Raw genomic sequence first — 12,240 nt, forward strand, 5'->3', positions numbered from 1 at the left:
TCATATCTATGTGTAAGATGAAAGTAACTATGCACTCACTTGTTAAAGTGATGATTCCAAACTCGGGCAGCGCTTCGCCTCTAACAATTCTATTTTCTTTCGACGAAACCTAGTATCATTAGATTTTAGTCTAGTATTAAATAATACTTTTCAAAAACTATGTACAGACAGAGGCCAGACACGAAACACCGGAGGGCAGGTTCATTTTGACATTTAAGCACTTCTAAAATCCAATAACCATGTGCGACCCTTCAAACTAGATTCCCCGTATCGCGAGTAGTTAAAAGATATTATAATACATTTTGTATATTATATTTTATAATACATATATTGTTTATATGTGCATAATAAAGATACTAAACTTAAATATAAGTTATACTTAAAGTAGGGTAAGCATACCTTACTTACTAGGATTTTTGGCTAGGAACCAGCCTCTACGCGGACAGAACATCCGAGCTGAAAGCTCTTCTTCTAGGAGTCTTCTGGCACTCTGGGACTAGCCTCTAGTACTTAGGAAGTACTAGGGAAGGGTAGGGATAGTTTCAGAGTGTTGAGAGAGAAAGAAGGGTGAAGCTGTGAAGAATTGAGGATAACCTCACACCTATTTACAGGAGTTGGCCTCGGACTACCCTGGGCGTACTCTTTAGAGTACATTATGCGTACTCAGTATGCTGTGTGTATGAGGGAAGCTGTCAGTCATCCGATGCGACGCTATGGGTAGGAAGCAATGGTCCAGATTAAGCCACATCACCCTCCTCGCATTAGCCTGTTTCCGACTTTAAATTCAGTAACTTTCACATACGAGCTTTATTTTCGATGTTCTTTATATCCACACATAGGTGTCGACGTACTCTACAACTTTCGTTTAGACTCAGTCGGCTAATTTTGAATTTATTTATAAAGTTATATTTTAACAGGCCTGGATAAGAAAATTCGTTCAAAAAATCATAACTTTGTCATCCGACATCCGTTTTCGTCTGCGTTTATATAGTAGAGTTCTTATTAACGAGATCTTCGATTCTTGTTTACATTGTATCAACTAAAAGCCAGTCGATCTACAATTCAAATTCCGAGATGTGTATTAATATACTAAATCTTAGAAAAATTATAACTTCTTCATACGAAGTCAGATTTATATATTCTTTTTAAGCACGCTCTCAGTTTAAAGTATAATACGACTTTCGTTTAGATCGTTAAGGATAAAATGTATTTTATCGCAAACTCACTTTTTACGATTGTCGGTGTCGTGCCGGTTTTGCTGCAAAACTTTGATATTCGATAACTTCTTCGTTATAAGTCAGATTTTAGTGTTCCTTATATCCCCAAAATCCTTGTTATGAATACTTCATCTTTCTTCATAGATATTTGATTTATCTATTATTTTATTTTTGATGATTATTTTTATTATTATTTGATTAGGTTGTTATAAATAAGTAAAATGCACACAAAATCACATAAATCACATAATATTCAAATAATTTCTCTTTATTACTTCAGAATATGTTACAATTGTCGACCATAACTATTGCATAATACTTTTACTTCTTTGCCTTGAAACACGGGCGTTACAACTTCCAATAGTGATATGCATGGATCCTAAATCAAGCAGACATAATAATTAAACAAATCTCAATAACCAAATTGTAATCAACATTAAAACTTGGTCTTCATAAATATCAAATACTCATAGGGCTTGATCACAAATCTTGAAAAAGAACATGTAAGAGATCATATAGTAGATTGATTATAGATAAAAAAAAAAGTAAACAATTTGATACCCTAGTGATTCTTCTCTTGATCTTTAGATTTCTACATGTACATCATCCTACCAGCTGATATAGCCAAAGTACTATCAAAACAGCCCTTCTTGGCCGACTCCTTCTACCTTTGCAGTGTTGTATCTTTTTCTGGTGTGTAATGTATTAATTAGGTCAAAATTCACATTGTAATTACAAACTTCGTAAAATACATGACCTGTGCAAAGATCTCCACAGCGCGTGGGACCGCTTTAGCGTATTCTCCGATCTAGATCTCTTAGATGTGTTTTGCTTCTTTTCGTGGCACATGGGATAGATTTCAATATTCTCTAATTCCATGCATTCTAGTTCCTTTTAAGACATTTTCAGCTTCTTTTTAAACAATTCACATATTTTATCAGCAAAATACAAATATGAAGGAATTAAGTACTTTTTGATCTATTTTTATTATGGGAACATCCATAAAAGTTCATAAAATGTTCATTAAAATATCTATAATTGGGGACACGTCAGAATTAATGTTTTAAGAGAAATTTGATATGATGTGGTATTTATCTAAAGTGTTCATAAAAAAGTACATAATTCAAGGAAGTTTATTTGCTTTTATACAGGGAATACACAATCTTGCTAAGACCTAAAAGGAATAAAGGTACATTAAGAAGTTTGATCATCAAAATCATACAAGTGACATTTGATATCATGTTGATCTTAATACCTTATCAAACACACAATAAAATACAAACAATCTTGAAATATGGGATTGTCCAACTCCTTGGATAGAATATGTTTGTCGGATAACTTTAATATTTGATAGGTTCACTTTGTAGGGTGAGTTCAACTTCATATAAAAACCACCATTAGATATCTTTGATCTCTTTACATGTTCTTTGAATAAGCATAATATAACTGACAATAACAGAATATCACTATCAATTGGTTATGTGGTTGAAGTTTGTCTAGAACTCTTCAATAAAGTAGATTTCTTTCTATTGCAAAATACACATGAAGTGGATTTATATATCTACTAAATAGTACTTGTATATTTATTATTTGTTTATTTAATTATCTATTATTTTATAAAACTATCAAAATTAAGAGCATAATTTATTAATACATTATTATATTAAGCGGCTAATTTAGATAAATGTAAAGAAAATTAATTACGTAATATGGATAACTATGTTAAGTCCATAATATGGATACCTATATAATACATTACCATATTCATGTATACATAAAGTATATTAGGTTCATAATACATTAAGCCATGAATTTTTTCTTAACCCATTTACTTATGTTGTTGATATTGGTAGAAAAAAAAGCAACCATATATAGCCCCCATATAGTTCACTAATTCAAATAGAATTATCTTTGAACTTTATTTTTCATCACGTATAGGAGACATTTGGTAGTTCTGAAAATTAAACATACTTGTACAAGAAAAGCATCGCTAGAGAAGGAGCACAATGAAGAGTTTGGGAGGTAACTAAAAGATGAGGTACAAAATGATCCAAGTTAAGTTATGTTTTGAAAGAATTTTTAAAATTTTCCTTGCATTTGTCAATAGGTTAAACAAAACAATAATTGATCAATCAACCCCTTATATTGACATTTGATATTTTAGTTAGCGAGAGATAGTGATCGATATAAATAGTATTTCGGTGGATATAAGGTGGGTTTCTCATGTCCTATGATACAACTTTATTAAAGATGGTGTATATCACACCAATGACTACCTCTTTCGTATAAAATCCAGTTAAGGTAAAGATACCCAAAGTATTATAGAATTCGAATAAATGTGCATATCCAACGTCATACATTTGTAAAAAAATTGTATCCTATGACAAGGTTTTTTATTATGGTGTTCTACAAGAGGTATGCGTTCTACATTATCATATCAAAAAATTCCTCTATTAAAGTATGATTGGGTTCATGATAAAAAAGGTTAAAAAAGATCTTTTTGGCTACATCTTGGTTGAACTTGATACATTACGGGCATAAGGATGACTGTTCATATTGGTCTCATAAGGACGACCTACAGTTTCTCTAACAGACCATGCTAATAAGAAAAACTTGATTGTGGTCGTGAAATCTCCAAAAAGTTATTTAGATGCATATGAAGACGATGATGAGGAATATAGTACTATAGTTTTAACAAACAAAGGTAATTATCGAATGACACATGTAGATAAACTCGATTTACTTGATTTTTAACAAAACAATTTAATCATGCAAAAATAAACTTTCACAATAAAATACATATAGTAGCAACTATAGTTTTAACAAAATAATTTAATCAATTTTCATAACTGTTGTTACATTTAGTTACATGTTTAATCAATTATCATAATCTTTGTTTATATTTAGTCACACATAATAAATTCAACCGTTGTTGACATTGGTTGCTCCTTTCAATATTGACACAAGATGAGTTGTCATACACTACCCTTGTCATAGGTTAGTATGCGCTAGTTTGTTAGTATATATTCACGTCTATTAAAAGTTTTATGAGTGTACACAAACTTTCTATTAAAAGTTTTTTTTGCATGTTGGATAATCTAATTAGATAGTATTTAATTTGCACGTAATTGAAATTCTAGACTAAACAAGCTTTAATTTGAATTAAAGTTATGAATCAACAAGCTTTCAGTTGAATTAAAGTCAAACATCGAAAGACGTTTCTCTTAATTAATAAAATCAATGTTAACTCATCACAAGAATAGTTGTTAACCCCCATTTTTGTCAATGTGGAATGCCCGTAACAACGTGTTAACGCCTGCAACACCGCCCCACCCGTTTTATCAACCTCTGTTGCCAAGGTAACAACTTGTAAAACGCTATTTTTCGTTTGAATGGTCAAACAATAAATAATTTTTTTTACCTACTTACGTTTTACACACACACAAACACACACACACACACACACACACACACATATATATATATATATATATATACATACACGCACACACACAAACACAATTTTTTACCTATACCGCTCTTCTCTTTTTTCCATTTTATTTACAAAAATCAATCCTATTTGCATCCAAATTATGGAGCAAAACCCTAACACCCCTCTAGCAAACGCAAACACATCAACACTGACGGGTTTCGCAGCATATGAGAGGTAAATGAACCTCGTCAACACTTAAAACTCACCACAAATACCATTTCAATGACACTATTTTAATGTTACCTCTCCCTAATGTAATTTCCTACATTGCGCTACATGTAATAATACCCAAACCTATAAGAAAACCTATTTAATACCTTTTCTTTTATGTCACACAAACCACACAACCACCACCCACACAATATGCAATATATGGTTCCTGAAACGGAACCGAGACGTAGTCGAACTCGTAGAGGGAAAGGGAAATAGAAAAAGAAAGAGATCGTAGAAAGTAAAGAACCTCTACTATGATGGAAAACGGATGAGGAGTATGCTTTTACGGTCTCGTGGTGCGGGATGTCAAAAAATCTAACAACATGAAATGATATGAAGAGTGTTGGTTTTTGGGTAGTCGTTCTCAAAAAAAATTTACACGCTTTTGAATAAATCTTCATATGGCAATGTCCATATGCTTAGTAGCAAGTGGACTCCAATTAGGCGTAGGTGCACCAAGTTTATTGTGATCTTTAACAAACTTTCTTCGCAAAAGCAAAGTAATGAGAATGATTTCAATTTGTTCAAAGTTGTGACGGAGAAATATCATGTCAAAATGGGGTATGCTTTTGAATATAAAAAAATATGGTAGATTGTGACAAAAGATCCAAAATGGATTAATATGCCAACATCGTTGGAGCTACAATCAAATAGGTCTCGTAATTCAAGTTCGTTTGACATTTTCGATGCACGACTAACATCGACCTCAATAACAACACTAATGACATCCCTTATGACATCAAAGAGACCCCCCCCCCCCCCCCCCCTCTCCATGTCGACAAGTCAGACGCAACAAAACGAATCACGCTCAACGAAATGTAGATAAAACTGGAAGAATAGTACAAGAGTAGGCGGAAATTAAAGAAAAGTTCGACCAACACAATTTAATAAAAAATGAAAGAACCGAAATACAACGCCAACACTTGGAATCCTTCGCCATCAAGCTGTGGAAGATAAAATGGTGAATGATTTCACAATTCTTCAAACTAGGGAGGAAAATATGGCGTCACGAGATTAGCAAGTGCTTCGAAAGATTAAAGAGAAGATCCAAAAGAAATATTTAGACCATGATCGTTTCGTTTTTATGTTTTTTAAATTAGGACTATCGTATTTTTTGTGTTCAATGTTTTTTTTTGTATAATATTATTTTTAGTTTTTAGATGTTATCTTTAATTTATAATTTAATTAAATAACATGTCTTATTAATTTATATTTGTTTTTACAAACACTAACAAAATAAAAATAAAAAAAAAATAGAAAAATTAGAAACTAAATAAATCAAAAAAAAAAAAAAATAGTGACATGAAAATTAATGAGTGTTATAGCATGTTGTTTATTTTCTCAATTGATGTCGTAAAATCATATATGAAATAACATTTGAGGTGACAACTTTTGGATGTAATAAAATGATTTAACATTTTGTCAACACCCCACTACCCTAATATGATAAAGAAGAAAAAAATTGTTAATGTTTAATTTGATCTTTAACTTTATCACAATATACAAAAAAATAAAAGTGCCAATAGATATGTATTTTAATTAAAGGGAGAACTGCAATAAAATCCCTACATATTGGCCTTATAATCGATTTAACCCTTCTATATATATATATATATATATATATATATATATATATATATATATATATATATATATATATATATATATATATTTTATTTAATTAAGTCCCAAATACCGGGAATCGTATTCAATTTAATGCTTTGACCCGGTCAACAGGTTATCCAACTTTCAACAATTACATTTTCAACCCAAATTTCAAAATTTGTTATAAATTTGGTCCAAAATTTACACTACAAATTTAAAAAAATCCGGGCCAAAAGAGTAAAATTTGGTCAAAAATTTACACTTTTCGCCCGGATTTTTTAAATTTTTTTACAAATTTGGTCCAAAATTTACCCTTTTTGCCCAAATTTTAGGATTTTTATTATGAATTCATCCTAAATTTAGTTTTCTTTACACTTTTTTTTCTCAAAAGTTTGTTTCTAATATGTTTTTTCTTTAAAACTCATATTTATACAAAAAAAAACACATATTTTCACATAAAAATATTATTTTTTCTATATAAAATCTTTTTTAAAAAACTTTTTTGTATATGAAATATCTAATTATAAAAATAGGTTTGGATTATTTGTGTGGTTTCTCTTAAAAAATCAATTAAGAAATTAAAAGTAACCCTAAATTATAGTATTAAATTATAGTTTGTCAAAAACTAGTTACACTCATTTTAATATTATTTATTTGTTCTTTAATCACATTTATAGGAAAAGTTTAAATAATAGAAGATGCGCTACATATTGAAAACTTCATATTTTTTGTTTCTCGCTGAATACGTGTTCATACATATAGTTCATCATCACTTTGGATTTCTTTATTTAAACTTTTTTGTAAAATCGGATTCATATGTCAATTTTGTTTGTTGCAATAACAAAAAATTAACTATCTAGAATGGAGCAATTGTCATTTGTCAATAAGGAGGTTTTTGACAGAAAATGATATTTAACAAATGTAAGAAAATATTACAAACGTTGCTAGTTACAACTCCTATTGAAATCAATATGGATTGTCATATATGAGATTAAAACAACTTTACATACCTTTTGTCATTTATATGTGATCGAAGGTATGATTTAATTTACGAAGATGCAACAGATTGAAAAATACATATAAACAATTATACTAAAATCTCATAGAAAAAAGAATACACACTAAATAAAACACATATTAAAATATCTATATTAATAGTATAATTTAGGGTTACTTTTAATTTAGGGTAACTAGTATAAGTAGTTTTTGACAAACTATAATTTAATAGTATAATTTAGGGTTACTTTTAATTTTTTAATTGATTTTTTAAGAGAAATCTCATAAATAATCTAAACCTATTTTTATAATTAGATGTTGCATATACACACAAGTTTTTATATAGAAAAAAATAAGATTTGTATGTGAAAATATGTTTTTTTTTTTTGTATAAATATGAGTTTTAAAGAAAAAACATATTAGAAATAAACTTTTGAGAAAAAAAAGTTTTAAAAAAGACTAAAGTTAGGATGAATTCATAATAAAATTTGGGCAAAAAGTGTAAATTTTTGACCAAATTTGTAAAAAAAATTAAATCTGGGCCCAAAATATAAAATTTGGACCAAATTTGTAATAAATTTTGAAATCTGGGTCGAAAATATAATTTTTGAAAGTTGGATGACCTGTTGATCAGGTTAAAGGGTTAAATTGAATACGATTACCGGTATTTTGGACTTAATTGAATAAATATATATATATATATATATATATATATATATATATATATATATATATATATATATATATATATATAAGGGCTAAATCAATTATGATACCAATATGTAGGGACTTTATTGTAGTTTTTCTTTAATTAAATAAGTACAATGATCTATTTATAAAATTTTAGAAGTTTTATTGAAAGTTTATTGCAAATGACAACGTAACATGTTTATGGATTTTTAAAGTGGTTAATCAATATAGATGCTTGCAGTTTATAACATAAGTTACTGAACATTAATCAATATAGATGCTTGCAGTTTTGTTAATATTCAATTACTTCTAGAAGATCTATAGCATATATGCGACTAAAAGCAGAAATTCCTTAGCTCTGCAAATTTTATGTTAGCGGAATAACGTGCAGGTAAATATACAATAATAACATGTATCTAAACAATGGAACCACATTATTTTCTGATTTCTTTTTAATAAACATATTACAATAATAAGACGCACGATAAAAAGTGGAAGAAACACATACTATTACTGAAACACAATATATGAACACTTACTCCAAACAAAATTGACCATAATAGATTCTCACTTAGATCTGCCATTGATCAATTAAATGCACTGCAAACCCTACGAATTTCTCCTTGAGTTCCAGTTTTCACCTCAATATTACCCATCCTCACCATTGATCTTGCAAACTCAACATTGAAGGTCAATCCAACGAGTCCACTAATTCCAAGAAACCGTTGTGCAAGTGTTCGTGTTGTAGGGTTTCCCCATAGCACTTGGTCAGATTCAAGTACTCCTCGCCCACTCCTCAAGTTTGCAAAGTATGATGTGTCAAATCTATTTTCACTACCATTATCAAGAGCCACACGCCTTCTACTATCACCTCCGTTGGGGCACAGATTTCTGAGCGTCGTAAGGAATGCAGGGTCAATAGACGGGTCGGGTCCATTGGTGTTGTTGAAGTTGTATAGCCTGTAGCTGAACACTAAACACGCTCCTGTTCCAAGTGTATGTGCTCCTGGAAATCAATAAAACCCAGAAACACATCAGTTTATTAATTTCTTTGTTAGTAGGAGTTTCAATGGTTGAACTATTCTTTGTGGTTAACTTACCAGAAAGGGTAACAAGGTCTTGGGTGTTAAGACCTTTCTCAGCAAACTTCCTTATTTGGACATTAACGGGGTCATTGAAAGCTGGCAGATTTGTAGTATCTGCTGCACGTGACACCAATCCATCTCTCCGACCAGTTGGTACTTGCCAACGCGCAATTCCCCCAGCCTGGACAACAATAATTGAAAATATATATTATTATTACAAAGTTTTAACACCGGTTTTTACCATTTCTATTGGCGCATTCGAAATGCTTAAGCTAAAATAAATATTGAGCTATGAATAAATTACCAGGAGCACAGAATCACGAGCAGCGATAGCAAGAATATCAGCACAGGAGACCACTCCAGGACATTCGGTTTCAAGCTGGGTCTTTGCAGCATCGATTATCTCGTAGCCTCTCAGTAGAGTATTGGGTGGAGCAGTTCTCTCACTACCATCACCATTAATTAGGATAGAGGCGTCACAGCCATTAACAAAGCAATCGTGAAAAAACATTCTAACCAAACCGGGTGGGACTCCTGGGTTGGCCCGATTAGCAGCTGCGACAGCAGACTGCACTATGGCTTCAACTCTTGGGCATGAGGTCTGATAGAAGCCTACTCGGGTTTGGCCAAGTGCCAATGTGATCAAAGAGGCAAACAACACAAGAAAGAAAAGGGGTGTTTTGTTATGAGAAAACACCTCCATTACTAGAAAGATTTATGTTTTGGATTAGTTGAAGTATTGGATTAATTTGGTATATTGGACAACGGATAGGAGAAGGTATTTTATAGTCAGTGGAGGTGAACAAGTGTTGAGAAATTCAAACATGCCCAAGCCAATGAAAGTAAACAAAGTCGGCCATTGGAGATGCAAAGTAAGGAAAACAGTGAAGCTTCCTATGGATCCATGCAAATCCGACATTAAATTGGTATAGATATATTGATCAATACTTTTCATTCTCAGATTAATCAACATTTCATCAATTTGATCATTCTGAGATTACGACGCCAATATCAACCATAGATAAAACAGCTTTATTTTGACTTTCAATAAATTCAAACAATCATTTTATCATTAGCAAATACTCATTCCCTTCAAAACCATTCACAACCTTAGATTAAGGTTTTCACTTAGGTCACGTTTGATAGTTGCTAACTGAGAAAGTGCTTATTGGGAAATGTATATTTGAATTTTAACTAAGTAAGAAACTATCCTGTTTGATTGTATATCTGACTGAATGTGCTGACTGATGCAAAATAACCATTTTACCCTGTTACTCTAATAATAATAATAACAATAATAATAATAAAAATAATAATAATAATAATTGATTATAAAAGTTCAGGATCCAACTAGTAATTTCCAGAAATTAGTTATGCAAAACAATTTAAAATTATGGTAGATTCGGGCAAAATAGGTATCTTAAAGGACCAAAGCTGCCTAATTATGATTTTGAATTGTCTTCTTCCCCTTATCTCCTGAACATTGATGTAGGCTCCCTTTGTGATTTTTTTTTTCTTTTTTTTTTTTTTGTGCTTCTGTTCGTGTTTCCTTTTTCCTTTCCATTGATTAAATTGTTGGCTGTGGGGGAGAAGGATGAGGGTGGTCCTGGTTGAGGGGCAATGGTATAATGGATTTCATTCAGATTCAGTCTGCAAGTTTTTTTTGGTATGAGTGAGTCAGATATTGTTGACCTGCTCAGATGCAAAACTGAGACATATGAAACACATGGAGTTGACCCAGTCAGATCTAAATCAAACAGAACCTTAATTTGGTTTGTTCATATTTATTTGAAGAAGGCATAAATATATTTCTATAATAAAGAAAAATATTAATTTTGATGATAACATACATGGCCCAACAAAGGCATAATTTTTCGATAGAAAGTAGTTAAAATTATAATTTAGATAGTTTTTGTATGAGTTGGGCTACCTGCTATCCCACTTGACTAAGATGTAGGTTCCTAACGTATCATCTAACTAATTAACAGGTCATTTTTTAAATCCACACATAAGAGATATTTAAATTATTTGGTGTTTAAAAAAAAGATAGCTTTGTTCGAAAATATTTCCTTTGAATATTTGTAGAAAAAAATTAAAAAAGGCATACTTGGGTGCTGTTTGTTTTGGAAGTGGTTAAATATTTTTTTTTTTCCAAGTTCGCGGAAGAAGACGTACACTTACGAAATATCTACCCGTCAGAAGGAAAAAGGGCTAAAAAAGTACTTTTGTAGAAAAACAAACGAGACCTTGGTATGGTTTTCCTTTTAATATGTAAAATGTTTGTACGTGTACAGAAAGATGTATATCAAACATTTGTAGTACATAAAGAATACTATCGTTCTTTTGTTTTTTAGTCTGTGGCTAAATTAAACTTCAATTTAAATACATTGATGTTTTAAACAGAATTTTTTTTCTCTCCATTATTTCTTATCAAAGGTTATATTTAAATTAAAAAAGTGACAAATTGCAAATTCAAAACAATATTCATAGATAAATACAAAAATGCATAACTAAAAATTGTTTGTCGATTACAAAATTAGGTATTGGTTGAATAAGATTATGTCGTTGTTTGAAAAGTAAAGTTAATATTATCAAAGAATTTGAAAGACATTGGTGTCACAAGAATTTTGTTTTTTTCCTATAGAACAATTATGTTAATATGTATATTAATTAATGTACTTTTATGAATTTTGTCTATTTGTTGACATAGTTTTATATTTTGAATACATGTTAGTTGAAAGTTTTTAAAAAAAAATACGCTAAATGCTTGAAATTTATAAAGATTATATTGATTTTAATGTTGGGTTTTATTTGAAAATTAGTTTCACATACTAGATAAATGGCAAACGAAGATTTGTATCTTCAAAAATAGCATAACAAATTTACACCACCAATGATCATCTTGCACATTATGGAAAGATAAAAACAGCAACCATAGAAA

The 12,240-nt window shown here is 30.5% G+C and overlaps 1 protein-coding gene across 1 annotated transcript; it reads right to left on the reverse strand.

Moving 5' to 3' along the window:
* Positions 1–8,631: 8,631 nt before the first annotated feature.
* LOC145015344 (peroxidase N1-like) lies at positions 8,632–10,120 on the reverse strand. Its single transcript, XM_078973808.1, has 3 exons — positions 9,604–10,120; positions 9,315–9,480; positions 8,632–9,220 (listed from the first exon to the last, which is right to left on the reverse strand). The coding sequence occupies exons 1-3, from the start codon at positions 10,000–10,002 to the stop codon at positions 8,802–8,804; spliced, it is 984 nt and encodes a 327-aa protein (XP_078829934.1). The 5' UTR covers positions 10,003–10,120; the 3' UTR covers positions 8,632–8,801.
* Positions 10,121–12,240: the final 2,120 nt, after the last annotated feature.

Source organism: Lactuca saligna, chromosome 9 (assembly GCF_052625555.1).
Source record: "Lactuca saligna cultivar CGN05327 chromosome 9, ASM5262555v1, whole genome shotgun sequence".
Classification (NCBI taxonomy): Eukaryota; Viridiplantae; Streptophyta; class Magnoliopsida; order Asterales; family Asteraceae; genus Lactuca; species Lactuca saligna.

Coding starts and splice junctions, on each gene's coding strand:
- LOC145015344 (XM_078973808.1), bottom strand. CDS start 10,002: ATGGAGGTGTTTTCTCATAACAAAACACCCCTTTTCTTTCTTGTGTTG. Junction 9,481..9,603: donor CTCGTGATTCTGTGCTCCTG/GTAATTTATTCA, acceptor ATTGTTGTCCAG/GCTGGGGGAATTGCGCGTTG. Junction 9,221..9,314: donor AGACCTTGTTACCCTTTCTG/GTAAGTTAACCA, acceptor ATTGATTTCCAG/GAGCACATACACTTGGAACA.